At 42.6% G+C, this 16,839-nt stretch overlaps 1 protein-coding gene across 1 annotated transcript in view; it reads left to right on the forward strand.

Annotated features, from left to right (window-relative positions):
* Positions 1-16,839, forward strand: part of adgrv1 (adhesion G protein-coupled receptor V1) — a gene marked incomplete at its 5' end in the record, with an annotated part of 266,650 nt that overhangs the window by 35,772 nt on the left and 214,039 nt on the right. The window contains 6 exons of the mRNA XM_080433472.1: positions 820-946; positions 2,585-2,808; positions 3,791-4,215; positions 4,926-5,048; positions 5,558-5,795; positions 12,246-12,619. Of these exons, the coding sequence (XP_080289598.1) occupies positions 820-946; positions 2,585-2,808; positions 3,791-4,215; positions 4,926-5,048; positions 5,558-5,795; positions 12,246-12,619 (1,511 nt within the window). The remainder of the gene's footprint in view (positions 1-819; positions 947-2,584; positions 2,809-3,790; positions 4,216-4,925; positions 5,049-5,557; positions 5,796-12,245; positions 12,620-16,839) is intronic.

Below are 16,839 nucleotides of genomic sequence, written 5' to 3' on the forward strand. Positions count from 1 at the left end.
AGCATACATTTTCGGCCCGGCCCGGCGCACGAAAACGTCTGGTCGGGTTCAGGCAGAATTTGAGAACTCTACTGTAGCCTACAGTTTCTTACAAACTCAAGGTCAGTGGCTTCAGCTAGTTTCTAGTACTGTAGGCTGTCGGCAGTAATGAGGCGGGAACCTGGGTAACAATCACACTATGTCATCATCATGTGAATATTTATAGCGTCCTAGTTGAGCTTTCTCTCCATGTACTTATCAGTTATTTCCGTATAGCGCTGGAGTCGAGCCGCTTGCTTAATTTAGCTGCGACTTTGGTAACACAGGAAGCCCTCCTAATCCCCGGTATTGTGTGTCTGTGTGACGGAACTGAAAGGCCAGTGGGGTGAGGTGGGTGGCCTCCGGCCTCCGCAGGTCCTTAATTAACTGGACCCCAGGCTTTCTGAGACACAAAGAAAGACCACTCCGCTGGCAGTGTTGCCAAGTCCGCTTATTATAAGCCCCGTAGCCCCTAGCACTTGCTTTAGCACTTTGCCCTAGCCTTGATGACCTTGCAGGCTTGTGCAAAGGTTCAAATGTTAAAATGTAGATAGCATGTTATGTAGACACATGCAAGGTTTGTTTGTTGACCTTTTTGTTTGTTGACTGTGTGTGTGTGTGTGTGTGTGTGTGTGTGTGTGTGTGTGTGTGTGTTGTGTGTGTGTGTGTGTGTGTGTGTGTGTGTGTGTGTGTGTGTGTGTGTGTGTGTGTGTGTGTGTGTGTGTGTGTGTGTGTGTGTGTGTGTGTGTGTGTGTGTGTGTGTGTGTGTGTGTGTGCGTGCGTGCGTGCGTGGTAACCCAGGTGATGCTGTGGTGTATGGAGCTGACACAGCTACGGTGGTGGTGGAGGCCAATGACGACGCCAATGGCATCTTCTCCCTGGACCCCACAGAGAAACCTGTGGAGGAAGGCAACACCAACAACTTCTAGTAAGGACCTGTTTCAGCCGTAAAACAGCATAGCTCTTCTTTGACTATGGCGATACTACTGTCTATCACTTTGCCTGTTCCTCAACACTGGGCAAACTTGATGCCCTCTTTCATGCTGCACTGAGGTTTATTACCAATTCCACCTTTAGGACTCATCACTGTACTCTGTACTCCTTAGTGGGTTCAGGGTTGGTCTTCCTTAATGAATCTTGGAATGACCTGCAGACCAGACTCAAATTGGCTTTTGTGATCCCTCTAGTGACTTTTAAAAGGATTGCCATGGACACACTTCCCAGACATTGCTCCTGCTTTGATGTGTAGCAAATGTTATGATACATCAGATTTATATAGCGCTTTTCGTAGTACCCAAAGTCGCTTTACAAAACAGCTTAAAAAAATATTTTATTAGGAGCAAAAAAAAAGAGAAAACGTTAAAAGGCTAAAAAAATAATAAGCTAAGACTGAGAAGAAGAAAGGGAGATTTGGTTTGGGTTAGGCAGGGAAAGCGAGTCTGAAAAGGTGGGTTTTGAGGGAGGCTTTGAACACGGCAAGAGTGGGGGCGGCTTTGATGTGAGGTGGGAGTGGGTTCCAAAAGGGTGGGGGCTGCAACTGAAAAAGCCCTGCTGTCACCCTAGGTGTGTTTCTTTTTGGGGGGGGGGAAGTCCAGGAGGTTTGCATCGCCAGACCTGAGGGAGCGGGAGGGGGCGTGGCGTTTGAGGCGGTCAGAGAGATAGCGGGGAGCCTGGTTATTGAGGGCTTTGTAGGTGGTGATGAGTATTTTGAAATCTATTCTGTGTTTGACTGGGAGCCAGTGAAGGTCATGGAGGACTGGGGTGATGTGGTCTCTGGATCTGGTTCTGGTGAGGAGGCGGGCAGCAGAGTTTTGCACATATTGAAGTTTTTTTTAGAACTTTGGAGGTGGCACCATGTTGTTGCTCTTAGTTTTATATTGGTCACTTTTTAGATTGTATTGTACTGTTTTTCCTTGAGCTTCCTAAGTAGTGGGTATTGTTTTTACGGATGTTATATGTCTGTCATTGTTATTGTCCTGTATTTGTTGTTACTGGCAGAGCAGTGTAACATTTATTTGCTTCTTCTCTTGGCCAGTTCACACTTGTAAAAGAGACTTCAGTCTCAATGTGTTTTTTTACTGGTTAAATAAAATGACCATTATTTGTGTTTAAACAAAATAAACTGCATGTAATGAAGTGCAGCAGGAATAAGACGATTTAATAACAGTTCTTCAGAGGTTTTGTTAAAACAAGTGCTTTAAAAGAGCAGACAACCCACTATCTCATCTTGTACTGTGTCTTCCTGCAATTTCACAGCATAAAATCACACAAAAACCTCGCATATACTGTATCATCACAAATTCAAGGATTTTAGCCCACATAATCAAGGATGTTTGCCCTCGTTTTTCTGGAGGGTCAACTTTCCCTTCTCTTCCATTCACTGTTGATTCTCTGCTCAAACAAAGTATCTTAGATTTGTGCTATTTTTGGTGTGTTTTTTTTTCCTATTGTTCTCTTTTTCTCTTCCTGGAAATAACCAAAACTAATTTCACCCACTTCTCATTACAGTACATGTGACAATAAAGATGATTCTGATTCGACGTTTTCGTCTCTTTGTCTGGGTCAGTGTCCTTCGTGCCAGGGGTCATTTTGGCAACGTGACGGTGTTCTGGCAGCTGTACGCCAACGACTCGCTGACCCCTCTGGAGGAAGGCCAGGAGTTCAGCAACACGTCCGGCTCCATCACCTTCACCACGGGACAGGAGAGCAAGCCCATCGTCCTGGAGGCCATCTCTGAGAAGCTACCGGAGTTCAACGAGTTCTATGTCCTCAAGCTGCTCAACATCTCAGGTGAACCCTATTTTTCATTTTTTTAATAACTCATCTGCATTGCATAAAATGTGTGCTAACTATTGCATGTGATGAATCACTTTGTGTACACGTTTAAACCCTCTATGGCAGTGATTCTCAAACATTCCCTGTCTCAAGAACCCCCATCTGAAAAGACTTTATGCAAGAGACCTCCAGAAGAGAATATTTGTGTTGTAAAAGAAATATGCCAAAACGGTTGATGGGATTGAGCGTTGCACGTGTCAATAAACACTGCGTGCGAGCTCTATGGACATGACATCGTCTCTGTCGGGTTATGGTAGAAACCATTATGTCCAAAAATGTTACTTTTCAGGATTCAAATTCTAAAACAGAACAAAAGTAGCAGATCCACAAGCTCAAAACACTGTAGTATGATCAAGTAGGGCATTAATTTACAAAAAAACTTTAGAATTTGGAGATAAGAGGTTTCCGCCCGACAGCAACGACATTCAAAGCACTCCTCCTTCAAAAATAGCAGATCTACAAGCTCATAGCGGAGTGCCGCGCTATGAGCTTGTAGATCTGCTATTTTTGAAAAATCTTGAACATTTGTGCAAATATTTGCATATATATTTTATAAAGCGAACATTTGTAACTCAAATCTTTGCTTCTGGGGGGTCCCTGAAACAAAACATTTTGAGATGGGGGTCCGCTGCCAAATACATATTTAAAAGTGTTTTCTAAATCCTAACAGTATGTTGCTAACTCAGTGGTGCTCCAACTTTTCCATGTCAAGGACCCCCAAAATGATATGTATTTTGCTGCGGACCCCCATCTCAAAATATGTTGTTCCAGGGACCCCCAGAACCACAGATCGGAGTTAAAAATGTTCCCTTTAAAACATTTAGCCTATATATTCAAATATTTGCACAAATTGTCCATGATTTCTTTTTTAAATAGCCAAAGTATAAAACGTGTTCTGTGGACACGGCCCCTAAAACAGCTGTGATGTCATCAACAGGTGGTTACCCGGGGGAAGGCGGCAAGCTGGCGGAGACCTCCCTGAACGCCTCCGTCCTCATCCCCTTCAACGACGACCCCTTCGGCGTGTTCGCCATCGCCGACGACGACCTGGACCAGGAAGTGGCCGAGGACATCGCCGAGTCCGAGGAAGACGACGACGACGACGACATGTCTGACAACGTGGCCTCCTTCACCATCCTGCGCCAGCAGGGCACGTACAACGACGTGCGCGTGGCGTGGGAGATCGTGTCGGGCCGCTTCCCGGACGGCCTCCCCTCCCCGATGGACGACCTCATCCTCTCGGCTTCGTTCCCGCCGTCGCGCGACGTGGAGCTGAGGCCGCACGACCGGAGGCGCCACTCGGGGACGGACGCCCGCTTCTTCTCGGGCGTCCCGGGGGCCTATGGCACCGTCTCCCCGGAGGTAGGGAAGAAGGCCCGTCACAATTAAGCCATTAAAACCGGGAACGCATCTGTGTAACCAATACACCATTATTTTATAAAAAATGATATTATTCAAAAATAGCAGATATACAAGCTCATAGCGCGGCACTGAGCTTGTACTGTAGATCTGCTATTTTTGGGAAAATACTGAAAATGTGGTGCAAATCTTTGAATATATACAGTATATATATTTAAAGTAAACTTTTTTTAACACATTTGTTTTCTCCTGGGGATTATACAAATGTCTTCTAAATCCTAACAGTTTTTTTTGGGGGGAAAAACGTATGTTGCTATAATAGTAGTGATTCTCAAACTTTCATGTCAAGGACCCCCAAAATGATATGTATTTGTCTGCGGACCCCCATCTCAAAATATTTTGTTCCAAGGACCCCCAGAAGCAAAGATTTGAGTTACAAATGTATATATAATATATATATATTCAAAGATTTGCAGACATTTAAAAAATTGCAGATCTGTGATTTTTGAATAGCCAAAGAAATCTAAAATGACACAGTATGCGTTCCCGGATTGAATGGGTTAAGTTATTTGTCATATCTGCCCTGCACAATTTTTTGTTACGAAGCCAAAAGGCAAACAAAATTTTTATTTCTATTCATATGTTCCAATTCCACAAAACACTCTTAAATTGTTAATTGCAATCATTTGTATGACAATTAATCTTCATCTTAGGACGCGCCCGCTCCTCTGGGGGGGAACTTCACCTTCTCCGCTTGGCTGGTGCCCCGGCCGGACACGAATGGTTTCATCGTCTCCAAAGGGAACGGGAACGGGACGTTGTATTACGGAGTTAAGGTGAGTTAGTTAGTGACTGATGCGGGCACAACACGGGTTTGTCCCCGCGGGCACAACACCAGAGGGAGCTCCTCTGATTATGCACATAAAATGCGATTATGCACATCATTATGCGGAGGTCATTTTTTTTTCAAAAACGGCGCATCGCATATTATGCATATTTATTTGCAACTTTTTGCATATTTCCGCATATATCCACATATTTTGCAACTTCCCACAATTTCACTGCATAAAATCACATAAAACCCCGGCATATTTCATCGCGAAGTCAAGGATTTTAGCCCGCATAATCAAGGATTTTTGCCCACGTTTTTTCTGGAGGGTCTACCTAGTATTGATGATCTCTTGTAGAGTAGTTATATGTCTTGATGAATTGAATACATAGGACCACAATGGAAACAAGCCCTCATGGCTATTTGTGTTATCCTTTTAGCATGATTATTAGCAGTATGTTCTGTACCTTTTGCAAAGGGTTAAAAAAGTATTCAATCAATCAACCAATCAAAAAGGTTCACACCAACGAGTCCCATGTGACCGTCATGCTGTTCTACACGGCGGCTGTGGGCGGGGCCAATGGCAGCACCGCCCCCCAGGTGGCACGGGCCACCGCCGAGAAGTTTTCTGCGGAGGACAACGTGTGGATGCAGGTCATCGTTACGGTGGACGACGGGATCATCGAGTTCTACCTGGACGGGACGCCCATGCCCGGAGGACTGAAGAATCTCAAAGGAGAGGCCATCGCCGATGGTGAGTTGTTTTAGGAAAGGCATTATTTTAAGAATTTGATGAGTTGAACTGGGTCGGGCTGCAACTTTCGAGTATCTTCCTAGTGATTATTCTATCGATTCTATCTATCTATTCGATTAATCGAATAACCGGGAAGCACATTTTTTGGATTAAAAAACGAAATCTCTATATCAACCAATAAAGGCAAAACACTGGTTAGTCTGATTAACACATTCACCGCCAGGTACTATGCATCCGCTTTATTCTGCTGGTGCCAGCGTTTTTTACCTGTTTTGAAGATCTTTTGTGCGCCGCAGAAGCCACTACGTGCATGCGGATGTAACCAAGAAGTGGGGGGTGTCCCGCAAACAAATTGGAAAATAGCCAATCTATAAGCCCGCAATGCTTTGTAGATATGCCATTTTCGCAATTTTTTTTTATCATTGATTAAAATCAATTAGTTCGATTAACTGTTGCACTCCTAGAACTATGTAGGTGTAATGCCTGGGATATTAGACTTTCAGGTCATCAGGCTGAGGTTGTGAACCAATCTGCTACATAGGGTTCAACTGGGTTTGTATCTGTGTGGTGTTGGGTGATGAAACCCAGCCAGCATGGTTCTAATTAAGTCTCCCGGCCCCATGTTACATATTAAAGTGACTTTTCTGTGTCCCAAAATGTAAAAAAAAACTCACTGGGTTCCAAACTGTAACTTCTCTGAATCAGTTCCTGTCTTTCTAAACCCTGAATGGCAGTAAATTCCAGCCTCCCAAATCTCTGCTCTCAACGCCGTGGATTTATCAGCTCCTGTTTGTGTCGTTTCAGCAAAAGACGCTTTGCGAGGGGTCGTAAATGTCATTTAGGCTGTCATCACTTCTTTATTAAGATGACATCAACGGTGGCCTCCGCGCGCGCGCGCGTGTGTGTGTGTGTGTGCACTGCCGTATTCTTTCGGTCTTATGGCCCACATATGGTGTGTTAACTCACTCAAACTCACTACGCGTTAAGCATGCACAAAAGCACTCTTATGCACACACGCGTGAGCGCTCACACACACAACACACAATTTACTCAAGTACTGTACTTAAGTACACTTAAGAGGAATTTTTACTTTACTGGAGTATTTCCCATTTTCAATACTTTTACTTCTACTCCACTACATCACAGAGGCAAATATTGTACTTTTACTCCACTACAATTATTTGACAGCTTTAGTTACTAGTTACTTTGCAGATGTAATTGTGTAACCACTTCAGCCCTATATATATTTCGGCCATTTGAAAATAGCCGATCTACAAGCTCACAAAGCTTGTAGATCTGCTATTTTCAAAAGATTTGTATACATTTTGAACTTGTGAAATGGGACATTCTGCACAATGAGTACTTTTACTTTTGGTACTTTAAGTGCATTTTGATACCAATACTTTTGTACTTTTACTCAAGTACATTTTGAATTCCGGACTTTTACTTGTAACAGAGTACTTCTAAGTAAGTAAAACATTTGAGTACTTTTTCCACCACTACACAGACTAGTGTGTAGTGGTACACACACACACACACACACACACACACACACACACACACACACACACACACACACACACACACACACACACACACACACACACACACACACACACACACACACACACACACACACACACACACACACACACACACACCTCCCGGTCGGTCCCTTGCCCATTGTTCCTTCCAGAAGACTGTCTGTGTGATGCTTGAGTGAGCGCTTAGCCTCAGCTCTCTGCTGGATACTGTTACAGCTATAAGGAGGAAACAGCCCGCATCTCTTTTTTGTCTTCTCTTCTTCCCTAAAGCCTTAATATGCTCCGAAAATAGCAGACCTATAAGGCTCACAACAACGTGTTGCGCATGATGTGACACGTTGCGTCAGCAAACAAGAATCAAGAGATTTAAGAAGGTTTTATTTGTCACTAACTTATCGTCTCTGTGTTGAGCGGAAACCTCATATTATGTCCAAAACGGTTACTTTTCAGGATTCAAATTCAAAAGCAGATCGGACAATCTCAAAAAGTGTCGCTTTGCGCCGCATTTAGAGTTTGCAGATCTGCTACTGTATTTTGCATTCACATTTCAAAGAACGCAATACTGACAGATGTCAAAGTATTCTTCCCAAGCTGTTTTAAAGTGATCAAGTGAAATGAAGTTCTCCATTGAAGCAGTGTTCAATCTAATTGATTGATTGATTGAATACTTTATTAGTCAATGTAAACAGCATGTGGTAATAATAACTTAATAATAACTTTATGTATATAGCACTTTTCAAAACATGAGTTGCAAAGTGCTGAACAGCAGTTGCTGGAGCATAAAATAAAACATACACGTTTAAAAAAGCATAAGGGAATAACATAGTTAACAAGTAAGTTAATTCTGACAAGCAATAAAAAACATATTTAAGCAAACTAAAAGGAGACCAGAAGATCTTTGATCCCGTTGCCCACATCAGCAAACAAACAGATACAGACATACGCAACACACTTATGGCAAATGAGGTGATCTAGGGGAAGGCTTTCCTGAACAGATGTGTTTTCAGAAGTGATTTAAAAGATGCCACAGAATTGGCTTTTCTGATTGCCAAGACTAAAAGGATATGTCCTGGGGACTTGTTTTTCATTGTGGTTCTATGTATTTAATTCATCAATGTGCAAAGGAGTTAAGCATATGGTTGTGAGCTTCTAAGGTCTGCTATTTTACCGCCGTGCGCCTAAGTATGAATCAGGCTGGCTTAATCAGTGAAGACAATAGCGGATGTCTGTTGTGGAACCGCGGTGGCCGGTGGGCCCCTCCATTACACCCCCATTACACCCCCGGAGGGGGAACGCTCTGATGGCTCTTTAGTTAACTTCAGTCCCAGTGAAGATAAACATCCATCATGTCACATGTTGTAGTGTGCTACTGGTTAAAACTCTGTCTGGATCACACATGGATGGCTTTGTGTCTCGGGGCTTTGTCTCTGCTCGCCGTGGCGGACTTCCTCCATTTGTCCAGTTGTGTTGCAGACGGGGAGATGGGGTCTGCCGGGTTTTCAAAGTAGGGGCCTGGGGTATGCCGCCAGGGGGGCAGAAAATGAAAACATGTATATACTGTACAGGACTAGCCTGAGTTGGAGTTAGGTGGTGTGACCGACAGTTTGAGGATCCAATGGAGTTTGGAGGTTCAGTCAGAAGCGCTTTTTAAAACTTTTCATTGTTTCAATATTAAGATCCAAACACAGATGTAAAGGGTGTTCAATAGCATTGATTTATTGAAGGATTTTTTTTCTTTTTTTTTTACGGAAATAGGAGGTTTGCGCCCGACAGCAACGATATATATATAAATTAACTTAAATTGAAATTAAACTGAGATAATTGTGCCAGTTGAACGACTTTCAATGGGGGTGTCATTATTGTCAAAATATTTTTTAAAAAATGTGGGAATAGCTAGTTGTACAGTATGTACATGTTTGGGACCCCCCTGGGCTACAACTCAGGCAGTATTTGCTTTTGTAGCAGAAATAACCGTGTCTGTTTTATCCTGTCACTGCTCTCATTAATAATTGTTACATTCACCATGATGATCATAATCATAACCTATTAGTATAGGTTATTATTATCATCATCATGGTGATAATGTAACACTCTCAGAAAGACAGTCTGCCTCGGAATGTTTGTGTGGTTTTATGCTTTATTGACTGAAGCCTTCCTGCTTCCCAGACGCTTAAACAGATTTATAGATGGCTGCCAAAATAAAAAGAGACCTCAGACTAAATGAGGGGTATCTATTAAAAACAGGGCTGCGGCTGTATTGGGTTCTGATGTGGGGTCTTTATACCTCCTGAGCCACTTGAGGTCTCCCCCCCAAGAGGGATGCCAGTAAAGCCCTTGTTGAGGGATTACCATCCTACTGTAATAAAACTATCCTATCTGATGTCTCTCTCTCTTGTTGCGGAAATACGGCCTTACTCATGAGCATGCTAATGGCTTAAAGTAGGGGGGCTTCAACAGGGGGTCCGGGACCCCATAACTTTTACATTAACTACTTGACCCCTAGCACATTGGTTCTCAAAGTGGGGTCCGGGGACCCCCAGGGGTCCTTGGGCGGGTACCAGGGGGTCCCCAGTGAAATGTGTTAATGTAGCAACACAATCATTTTATCCACTTTATCCATTTATACGTTGGCTATTCAAAAATAGCAGATATACAGTCACTTCGTCAAGGTCAAGGTCAAGGTCAAGGTCTTTATTAATGTCCCAGAAGGGCAATTAGGTTTACAGCCGGAGTAGTGGTTTTAAAACATACAGACAATACAGGACAACAACAGACATGAAACACCATAGCATAAAACATAAGTCTGGGCGCATCTAGTGCAAGAGATAAAACAAAAGGCTACCTTCAGAAATATAAAGTGCCGGTCATAAAGTGCTTGTTTCATCATCATCATCATCATCATCATCATCATCATCATCATCATCATAGTGCAAGAGATAAAGTGCAAGAGATAAAACAAAAGGCTACATTCAGAAATATCAAGTGCCGGTCATAAAGTGCTTGTTTCATCATCATCATCATCATCATCATCATCATCATCATCAGTAACATTATCCTTTACCTGTCGTGCCGCGCTGCTGAACATATTTGAAGAATATCGAACATTTAGATTTTTGTATATAATTTGGATTGTTTTTTAACACAAATCTCTTCTGGGGGTCCTTGGCATTTTCAGATGGGGGTCCGCGGCCAAATATATATCAATTTGGCGGTCACTGACATGAAAAGGTTTGAGAACTACTGCCCGAGCATACGTATTCTGGGGGGAACATTCGTAGAAAATGGATGATGGATGATGGGATAAAAGAGCAGACCAAGTTCAGAGACACAGGTCAAGCTTACTAAGTATTGACTAAGTGGTTAAATGTCTGAACATACACGTGAACAGCCTGAGAAAGTAGAGGCATTGTTGTGCCTTTTCCACAAGCCATTGTAGCTACTGTACTGTACATCCCAGGTGAGTTTCTCTCTGTCATGTGTGAACTCGCTGACCCTCTCCACTGCAGGTCACCTTTGACCTTGTCCCATTCTCTTCCACTGGAGGTGTACTGTACTTCCTCAGAACCTGAGCCGGCTGTGTGATGATGTCACCAGTCCCACACACCTGTTCATTGTCCAATATGCTAATTAGCCACTTGCTGAAACCTGAAGTCACTTTGCTTTGAGCAGCGGTCAGTGTTTTCATTAAGAAAACTTGTTGAGAAACTTTGGACCTATGAATATTCAAATATGTAAATGTACACATGGAAGGCCCTACTATAAAACTGCCTTGCCATTAAAATGAAGAACACATCTTAGAAAACTAAGATTATTATGCGATTTTTGGCTGTCAAGAAACCTTGTATCTCCATGTTTCAACTTTTTAGAGTTTGTTTTTGAGTGGAGTGAGTCCCTCGGGGCTCTTTACTAGTGTCTTTTCTATTCTCGCTCTACCTTAAATATCGTTGCTGAAAATATAGCCGAGCATGTAGATCTGCTATTTTCTTCCTAAAGTTTTCCCCAGAATACGGATGCTGGGGTTTTCTAGGGTTCTCTAAGATGTGTTCTTCATTTTGATGTAAGGCAAGGCAGTTTTATAGTAGGGCTTTCCATGTGGATATTTGCATATTTCAATATTCATAGGTCCACAGTTTCTCAACAAGTTTTCTTACTGAATAAAACATAAATTTAACCAATATGTATGGTAATGCAATGTAACTAGGACATCTGCAGTGGTCTCTCTACTCTTCCATTGAGACCTTTAGACCCTTGTGTCGGGCAGGAGGACACCCACTGATTGTCAAGTAGGTAGCCATGCCTGAAGCTCATGAGCTGAATATTTCCCATGGCCTGGGAGGGATTCTTATACCTCTTGAATGAAAAGTAGATGTTTGGGTTCAAATCACGGGTGTTACTGTTGTAATGACCTCTCTCTGTCTGTCAGAAGAAGACCTACAACTTGTGGATTGTAGCTTCAAACTTTTTGAAATGCATCTTACAAAATATGAATCATTGCAGAGAATGTTTAAATATTAATAAACAGTGGTTCCAAAAAGTTATTAGCTCGAGACCCATTAGATGAATTTCATGTCTTTCCGGGACCCAAATGAGTGAAAACAGCCAATTGCGTTTTGAGCTTGTATATTTGCTATTTTCACTACTTCTTAAAAATAAAAAAAATTAAATGGAGTTTCTTTGATTTTATTATTTTCTTTGGAAGTTTTTTTTAAAAACGTATTTATTCTGAAAATGTTTGATTATTGTATTTAAAAAAAATCTTAACCCCCTCCCCCCCTGCTTTATTATGTCTAAAGGGGGACTTTAGTTTAAATCAAATGCAGTGGACATCATCTTGGTTGTACTGTAGTAAACATTATGGTCGAGTCGTGACATTATTTTCATTATGTTCTTCTTTACTGATCCACAGGACCGGCCACGGTGTTCATCGGGTCCGACCCCGAGGGCGAGCGGCGCTACACAGGCCTCCTCCAGGACGTGCGTCTGTACCACGCCGCGCTGAACCGCAGCCAGATCCACGAGCTGCACGCCATGCCCGCCAAGGCGGACCTGCGCAACGTGTCGGGGTACCTGCAGTACCGGCAGAACGAGAGGAGGAAGTCCTTCGTGGTGGAGGTGCGCGACGACCAGGAGGTGGAGCCGGAGGAGGTGTTCTACCTGCAGCTGGTGGCGGTGCACGGCGGGGCGCGCCTCCCCTCCCCCAGGCCCACCGCCACGCTGCGCATCATGAAGAGCGACAACGCCAACGGCCGCTTCGGCTTCACCGGCGCCTGCATACCCGAGGTGAGACAGTTGGTGTGTGGTGTTGCCAGATTTTGCGAGAGAAACAAGCAGCCAGGTCTATGAAAACATGCCCAAAATAAGTGACTAGTGCAGGTCAGTCCAACTTTATTGTTGTTTTAGAGCAAGTGGCCTGGACCCTCATTTGTAAATATTTTGTGCCAGTGGACCCCCATACTCTCATGTATAGGGTGAAAACAGAAAAAATACACTAGTACAGAGCCCTGAGGGACTCCGCTCAAAAACATAAAAAAGTTGAAACATGGAGATACAAGATTTCTTCCTAACAGCAACGATATGCACAGCATCTTATAGCTTTCTCAGATGTGTAGAGCTCTCAAAAGCACAATTCTCTCAGATAGCCTATTAGTCAAGTGGCTTAGCAAAATTACCGTTACGAAACGGATAAAAGAGCCACATATTTTATGAGGCTTCTTTATGACCTACTGATGGATTCTAGCCTATAGGAGCCCCCCCAAAAAAAGAAGAAAAAAAAGGCTGATTAACTTTTTGGCCTATAACTTTTGAACCATAGGTCATACCCATAGACTGTATAAAAGAGATGGACAAAGCCAGACCGCTGGTTTCTACAGACAGAAAATGAAGCCAATTGTTCAGGAATTTGAAATCCGCCATCTCTAATATAAGCCCAAAAGCACGTCGGGAACAGGAACCGGAAAACAATCCCCAAAGAATGCTATTGGTTGGGTAGCTTGTCAATCAAGAGCGGGGGCGGGGAATGAATGCTATTGGTTGTGTAGCTTGTCAATCAAATCAACCCGCCCCTCTTAAGGCCTTTGCAGACAGGGTGCGATTTTTCGCACGGAAAAAAACTGACAATATAATTTTTTTAATGAACACATGGTTCTCAATGACCTCATGCACACCGGCTCCGAATTTACCGTGCGGCGAGGCGATGCGTTTTTTTCCAAATCCAACCCAGTTCGATTCGTGTGTCTTTTCGCATGCGGTAAAAACTGATTGACTGTCTGCAAAGGCCTTTAGAGAATAGCCTACTTTATCGTCAATTTTAGAATAAATGGGACCATAATTTAGCAAAACGCATATCATGATGATTGAAAGGAGACTTTAAACTAGCGACTGGAAGCATATCGAATTTATGACAATTTTTATTAAGGTAAGAAAATCTAGTCTAAAGTTTGTCAAAAACCCATCCGCTTACGTTAAAATAAAGACACCTGCAGGGGTAAAATGGCGAAACTACAGGCCATTCATATGAACTGTCTCTTCTGTATTGGAGTGAGTTTTGTACAAAATCTGTATGTAGTAGTAGAAAAATGTTTGTTTTGAAGATCTTGAAAATCTTGAAAGTAGAAATGGGCGAGGCCTTTAAGGGAAGTTGTGTCATGATCCAAGGAATCTTTTATTTGTTTTCAATATATTTTGACACATACGGTACGCTGGCGATAGGGCTCACCCTGACTCACCCAGCTAATACAATACATCACCATTTTGTCAGCACGTCTTTGACACCGAGTTGTCTCTGTCGAGCGAAAACGTATATATATACTGTTACCTACAAAAGGACGTGTAACGTAAACCTGTTGCATTGTGAGTGCATGTCCTACTGCATATTTCATGGGCCTTCACGCCTGACTGCACTGTGAGAGCGTGTCGTCCCGTCTTTAGTAGGATTGGACACGTGGCGCCTGGCACATCTCTCCTACTGTTCCCCTCAGTGTTGCCATGTCTGCTTATTATAAGCGACTTTGCGCTTGAAGTTGCTTGAAAATTATTTGTAGCTTTTTGGGGCTTGTTTGTAAAATGTATAGTTGCTTATTTGGGCTTGTTTCCTAATGTTGTTTAAACCAGTGGTTCTCAAACATTTTGTCAATGTCAAGGACCCCCAAATTAATATGTATTTTTGTGCACAGACCCCCCCATCTAAAAACTGTGCCATGGACCCCTGTACTAGATTTCTGCACATTGATTGCCTAGAACGGGTTAACTCGTTTTTCAAATCCATCACTTGATTGCAAAGATCGAGTTTTTCAAAAAACAAAAAATAAAAATAATAATAAAATATATATTTTTTAAATTTGACCCAAAGACCAAGGAGATATGATTTTTCGAAGATCTAAACTCCTATCCACTTCCTTGTTAACTTAAAACTTTCTGTAAAAATTCTGTATCTCGGCTCCTGAGTACTTTTTTTTTCTCAATGAAAAATCTCTGGCAATAAACTGCAAAAAATCTGATATAGTTCTGGCAGGTTATGTGTGAAAATGTTTAGAAAATATAAAAAAATGTTTAACTTTTTTTTCCCTTCAAGATGTGTTTGAAAATAGCAGATCTACAAGCTCACAACGCGTCGCATCACGACGCGTTGTGAGCTTGTAGATCGGCTATTTTCAAATAGCCAATGCATATACGACTAGCCTCGGTCCCAGCCTCACTCATCTGCAAAGAGAAGAGCCTGGTCACGACCTAAAGCAGCGAGTGTCTAGGAAGTCCTGAGTGGACAGGATTTTCCCCCGGAAACGATATTTTTTGACCAATCACAACACTTGTTTCATTCACGGAGAATGTTAACAGATTTGTAAAGCATCAACGTCATTTCCTTGGGCGGTACTTCCGCCAAATTCAACCATTTCCGGTTGTGAACTTTCTAGACATCCCAGGTCTTGCCCAGCGTGATATACGACAGGTTTAAAGGGCTCATGTGGCCTATTAATAGTCGCTTCTTTTGGGCTTCTTGTTTTCATAGACCTGATACCTTGCTTATTTCTCTCGCAAAATCTGGCAACACTGGTTCCCCCCCTCTCAGGTAGAGAGAGGCCGACAGCTGGCAGGCAGGCCTGTCATGTCGGTGTGTGGGTCTGCTGCTTAGCAAGGATAGCATTCCTATATAGAACCTCCTGGAGCAAGGAGAGCTCCATCGCTATGGAGCGCATGATGCAGGGACTTCTAGAGTTGCACCGCCTCCGTCAGCGGCGACAGGTGTTAGCTAGGGCTAGGTGGAAGGGAAGGGCATTCCATTAGAAGTAGAGGTTTTATTCTGTATGCCCTGAGGGAATGGTGGGCTATCGGGTTGGTTGGTCTCTCAACCAAATCACTCTGCTGTGGCTGTACAGGAATTGAGGAAGGCTGTTAAAGGGATAGTTCACCCCCAATATGACTTTTTTTTCTATCGATTAGTCACCCCATGGAGACATGAATTCATGGATATTTCTTTGTTTTTGTAGCATTCCTAAGCCAATAATTTGATGACCGGCAGCGGTTCCGGTAGGAGACACAAAGAGTCTCCTTTGTGTCTCCTACCGGAACCCACTGCCTACCGGTCCGCTAGTCATCAAATTATTGGCTTAGGAATGCAAGAACAACCAAAAAAATATCCATGAATTCAAGTCTCCATGGGGTGACTAATCGATAGAAAAAAATATTTTTTTGGGGTGAACTATCCCTTTCAGTGGTTAATTCATAATGCATTTTTGTACCGTTTGGGTCCCGGGAAGACACCAAAAATGATCTCAAACTGAGACGTTTGGGAGCCACTGTTCCTCTAACAGTAACTCACATGCTGTCACCACCATACGCTCTGAGCATTGGTGTGGGCTGAACGCATGTCCTGTCCTGTAATGTTCTGTCTAGTTAGACTATAATGTGAGACCTGTATCTCCATGGATGTAGTCGGTTTGTTCTGCTTTCATCGTTTCATTTTGGTGGTTGTGTCTCTGAACTTGTGCCAAATAAGAAGTGAATTCCTGGTATGAACCTTGGCCCTTACTTGGCAAGACGCCTTTCCTGGGTCTCTGTGTGTCCCTGTGTTGTGTTCACAACTCTTGCTTCTTTTATAGCTCTGTTCTTCATTTTGTTGCTGTATTTTAGACCGGGAATGCATCTGTGCAATTTTTTGATTTATTTGGCTATTCAAAAATAACAGATCTACAAGCTCATAGCGCGGCAACGAGTGCCGCACTATGAGCTTGTAGATCTGCAATTTTTTTGAAAATGTGTGCAAATATTTAGTTTGAATATATATATATATATATATATATATATATATATATATATATATATATATATATATATATATACATATCAAAATATGTTGTTCCAGGGACCCCCCAGAGGCAAAGACTTGAGTTACAAATGTTCGCTTTAGAGAAAAAAAAAAATCACACATTTTCACGATAAAAAAAAAAAAGCAGATCTATGAGCTTGTATATCTGCTATTTTTGAATAGCCAAAGAAATCTTAAA

The sequence above is a fragment of the Gymnoscopelus braueri genome (genome assembly GCF_963280865.1).
Source record: "Gymnoscopelus braueri genome assembly, chromosome: 7".
Classification (NCBI taxonomy): domain Eukaryota; kingdom Metazoa; phylum Chordata; class Actinopteri; order Myctophiformes; family Myctophidae; genus Gymnoscopelus; species Gymnoscopelus braueri.